The sequence below is a fragment of the Gavialis gangeticus genome, unplaced genomic scaffold, assembly GCF_001723915.1.
Source record: "Gavialis gangeticus isolate Ggan-Ray unplaced genomic scaffold, GavGan_comp1, whole genome shotgun sequence".
Lineage (NCBI taxonomy): Eukaryota > Metazoa > Chordata > Crocodylia > Gavialidae > Gavialis > Gavialis gangeticus.
In genome coordinates this window covers 14,070,141-14,074,797 of record NW_017729008.1, presented here as the reverse complement: position 1 = coordinate 14,074,797, position 4,657 = coordinate 14,070,141, and the positions used below count along the sequence as shown (strand labels likewise).

Genomic DNA, 4,657 nt, shown 5'->3' with positions numbered 1-4,657 from the left:
AAATAATTGCCTGCCCCTCTACTAGTAGCTACTAGATAATGAGTTAATTAGCAAGGATTAACACCTACAAAACCACAGACTAAGGAGAGGAAATAATACAGACAATCAACTTCCCCAAGAAAGACACAGTCAGTTGCACAAGCATCCATGTCACGAGTTTTGCCTGTCAGCAGCTTGAGATGCAGTTCCCCCCAAACCCCTGCACCTATCTTCTTGAAACTTGGCAGACTTTGTGGCCTCACCAGGGGCTACCATCCCTGCAGTTTTCACCCCCTGTGGTATAACACATACATGTGACATGAGGTTTGCTTTCAAGAATTTCGGGTGCAGTTCCCCCCAAACCCCTGCACCTATCTTCTTGAAACTTAGCAGGCTTCATGCTCTCAGGAAAGGTTACCACCCCTGCAGGTTTCATCCAAAGCAGACAAAAAACAACAAAGTTATAGGTATTTCATTGATTCCCCATTATACCCTATGGCTGGATCTCCAAAGCGGCTCCGAAGCTTTTCCAAAGTGGTTTGGAAGCTCCGAACCACTTTGGAAAGCCTAAGGAAGCCAGTGCTTTGATCCAGACATGCTGCTTCAGTGTCCGAAGCGTCCGAATCTTCTCCGGATCCGAACCACAGTCTGAAGCCTCGCACAGCTCTCGTATCTTGAATAAATAAAAGAATCCAGTGTTAAGAAGACTAATCAGTTAATTCTTCAGGAACCTGAAGATGCCATTTGTTTGTAGAAGTTATGTTTGATATGGACTTCAATATCAGCTTCTCAAAACCAGCAGATCTGAAAAAGCCTTTTCCCATCTTGGGCAGTATAATAGATCTCTTCCTCAGAGGGTATATACACATGTACCATTTCAGAAGGGGCACAGTTCCAAAGGGCAGCTGCTAAGTTCTAATTGTTGTGTGTGGACAAAACAGGAAAGATTCAGAAGTAGCAAAACTGCTTCATCTTTAATATTGCTTCCTCCATCCCATTTCTGTGGTTACAAAAACATTAGTCTGTCTTATTTGATATGGTAGGTAAACAAATATTTAAATTGTTTCCTCTGATTTTTTTTTAATTTGTTCTCCTAGTTTCCAGAATTTTGGCCACATGTTCAGTTGGTTTGATTTGAAATACAGCGTCAGGTTTTCTTTTAATTGATATTAATCAACTTCTTATTTGCTTTTATATGCGTTAATGTGTTAATAATGACATACATGAATGTTTTGATTTTGTTTCATTTGGAGAGCTAGTGAAACAAAACCCTGGAAATTACCATTAGTACACTGATGCTTGTTTCATGAAAAAGTGGATGTCAAATTCATGGTTTATTAATGCAAGTTCATTAGGTTTCATAGTCTGTTTGTTTAATTATAGCATTCGTTGGAGCATTTAACTCTATGCTTAAGACTGCCAAATAGTGCAATGATAACCCATTTTGATATGATCAGAACTTTCTGGGAAATAACTTCTGGGATGAAATTTTCTGGACTTCGTTTTAGACAAGAACAGACCTATTTATTTATTTATTTTCAAAATTCCCTCAGCTACTTTGAGTTTAAATATTTCCATTTATTTTTTAAATTGCCACGTATCTGATCACTAAGTTAAAATGGCTGACCTTTCAAACTCAGAATAGAGTCCCCCATTTAGAACTACTTGCATGACTAATTAGGGAAAATGAGTAAATTAAAGAATAACTGTGAATTAGTACCTGTTAGTTTATTTTAGAAAACTTAAATCTGAGTCTTCCCACTTAGAGTCTAATCCTAAGAAGAGTTGAGCCTCTTGCATAGATTTTAGAGTGAATAGAAGATGATCAACATCTTGGTGAATGATCAACATCTTGGCTCAAAAGCATGCACTGTGTAAGGCAGTAGTTTTAGATGTTCACCTGTTCAGTACACACTTTATGTTAGAGGGTATGAGGCAGTAAGGAGATTTTAAATACCTTAGGTGCTTCCCAGGTTTGCACGTCTCAGTGTAGTTTATTAGCAGCTTGAACATGTACATTGCCTTACAGGATCTACTGTGGCTTAAAAACCTTTTGACTTGTGTACTACCAGTTAGGATTTTACCTCTGTTGTTATCTGTAGTACTTGCAGGGCTCTGCCCTGTTTGCCAGTGCATTCCCAAGCCTGTTTCAAGTACCATCACTTACTTGCCACAACTTCGATATTGTTTGTGGTTGCTGGGGAGGGGTCCCTGAGAGCCAGAAATCACCTCGGAGGGTGGGCTGATCTGTCCATCCTGATCAGCTGCACCTGGTGCCTTCTGCCCTCTCCCAGTACTTTGCCTTAAGGGAGACACCCACGGTGGTTATGGGGCACTTGTTACGATCTTGGCTATCACAGCCTCAACCCCCTTTTTCTCCAGGGCCTCTTCCTCCACCTGGGCCTATGGTTCAAGGCCTCAGCTTCAAGGTTTGGCTCTACCTTGACAGCAAACCCTGTTTCTGGGGCCTGATTCCTGGCATTTTACCTGTTTAAACCCTCCTAATAACAGGGGAAGGAGTTCCCTGTTACATCATACTCAGTTGACATTTTAGATAAATTGTAACTGACAGTTTTGCATATGTCATAGATTTATTAGTGGGAAGATTCTGACTTACTCAATTCATTAAACTTCCTGTTAATCAAGCAGTTTTCACCTTGCCGTGGGTCCCCTTAAAAAAACAAATGTTTTGTTCCATTGAGAGGAAATGCCTCTTTCTAGCCTAGTTGCTACCACTTCATATTGGCGGGCCCTTCTGTGCATCATTCAGTGTAATGAACAATGAGACACTGTAAGCATCTATGTTTTTTCAGCCAGTCATGCCATGAATAAATGCATATGTCTTGTAAAGCTTCACCATTTTGGTCCACTGCAGTAATATGTGGGTTGCTAAGCAAAAATTGTTATACTGATGGATGCCGAAGAACAGAATCAGAAAGTTTGATCATCAGCAAAAAACACCACAAACCTGGGGCCTTTAGATTAATTGAATCTTTGTGTTTCCAGCTGTCAGTAGCATAAATCTGTGCTGTTTTGTCAATTAGACAAATGTTCACTACCTCAGCCCTGGATTAGTTGGTTTATGATATCATTTTGTGCCGTATACATTATGTGGTTAAAATAAATTGTGTATATCATTAACGATTGCCCCTTCATATTGCCCTGCCTTTCCTCCCCCACCTGAAGGATCATGCCTTGAAAGGATTGTGTCTAGTGAACACTGAGGTATCCAGTTTTCTATTAAAGGCCTTAATTCTTTTGCTGGTGCAGCCTCGCCCAGGAAATTGAGGACTGTGGACATGGATCACTTTCTCCTGCCTTCTTTATATGAGCATTGGGAAATGACTGAGAAAATAGTTGCTTAATTTAGTTAGTTTCTTTTATATTACAGCAAAGTTTTTTAGAGTCTTTGGAAGTTTAAAAAAAGGATTTTAATGACTTTTTAGGCAGCAGAATTAGTGACTAAAGAACTTTTATTTCTAGCTTTTTTGATTCTCTTTGATTTGTTTGATAGATTCTATTTTATTTATGGGTACGTCAACTTATTATATGCTTATCATTGTATCTAAATGTGGTGATAAATACTGAAATAGACTGAACCAAAGGCCAAGTAATGTTGGCCAAAAATTCAGACCACTGTCCACTGACCTGTGATTCTCCACCATCTAAAAGAGTCATATTAAACCATGCATTTTGCATTGTACCTTCAAGGCTATTAAATGCAGAAATTTGTTTTATATTATGGTGGACTGAAGACCCAGAGTTGTTGGGTAGTACCTAGGTGAGGGAGTCAAGTTCCTGAACCATGTACGCCCTTCTTCTCTCGGATCTTGAAGCACCACGTTATGCATTTTCTTTCTTATTATATCCTTACAGATATAAGGAGAGGCTGGGGACTGCGGGGGACAGATGCACCTCTATGAGGGAGCAGAGGCTCTATATATGGTGTATCCGCCATTCTCTGGATCCCACAGGCTACCCTTACTGTATGTACAGTGCTTTTATGTAGTATCTATAATTCTACTCTTATATGATCCTATAGTTAACATCTGGGTTCATCCAGAAGAATACTGAGAACTTGTTGCAGTATCCATTGAACTCAGGTAGCATATTTCTACCGTCTTTATGAAGCACTGTATTAAAACCCATTAGAAGTAAAGAGATTGTTTAGTATAATCTGGCTACTGTTATTTTTATTTGTAAGTCATCTAGTGCAATGTCTTACTATATTGAAGGAAAAAAAAGGAAGGAAACAAAAATCTAGAGCTGGTACAAATAAAACTGTTAAAAACAATTAAGACTATTGAAAATATTTGCAGACAATGAAAGGCTTGGGATAAAAACCCACCTACTATAAGTCTATTTGTTACATGAGATGATTCTTTTTTCTTTTCAAATTATAAAACCTGAAAAATAATTTTAAAATAAATTAACTTCTAAATATAGTGAGGCAGGAGGGAGCAGAGGCAGGTAAAGGAAAGCGATGTGTCTGCGCTGGGGTTCTGCACTGCTGTCTCTATTAGTGAGACCCATGCACTGTCTTCTGGGCCTGACCTTGCTGGGAGCAAGTCATCACTTTGCTTGCTCACTGTTCGCCTAGTGAATAAAAAAAATCTGCTGAAAATGGAAAGAAATGGGAGGAGTAGAGCAGATAGCAGGGACACGTGGGGGAGGGAGA

At 39.3% G+C, this 4,657-nt stretch overlaps 1 protein-coding gene across 2 annotated transcripts in view; it reads left to right on the top strand.

Annotated features, from left to right (window-relative positions):
- Positions 1-4,657, top strand: part of PRKAR2B (protein kinase cAMP-dependent type II regulatory subunit beta) — a 228,105-nt gene that overhangs the window by 115,629 nt on the left and 107,819 nt on the right. The window contains exon 3 of one of the 2 annotated variants that reach the window (XM_019509417.1): positions 3,856-3,965. The exons of the other annotated variant lie outside the window; for it this stretch is intronic. Within the exon in view, the coding sequence (XP_019364962.1) occupies positions 3,899-3,965 (67 nt within the window). The 5' untranslated portion in view covers positions 3,856-3,898. The remainder of the gene's footprint in view (positions 1-3,855; positions 3,966-4,657) is intronic. 2 annotated transcript variants of the gene reach the window in all.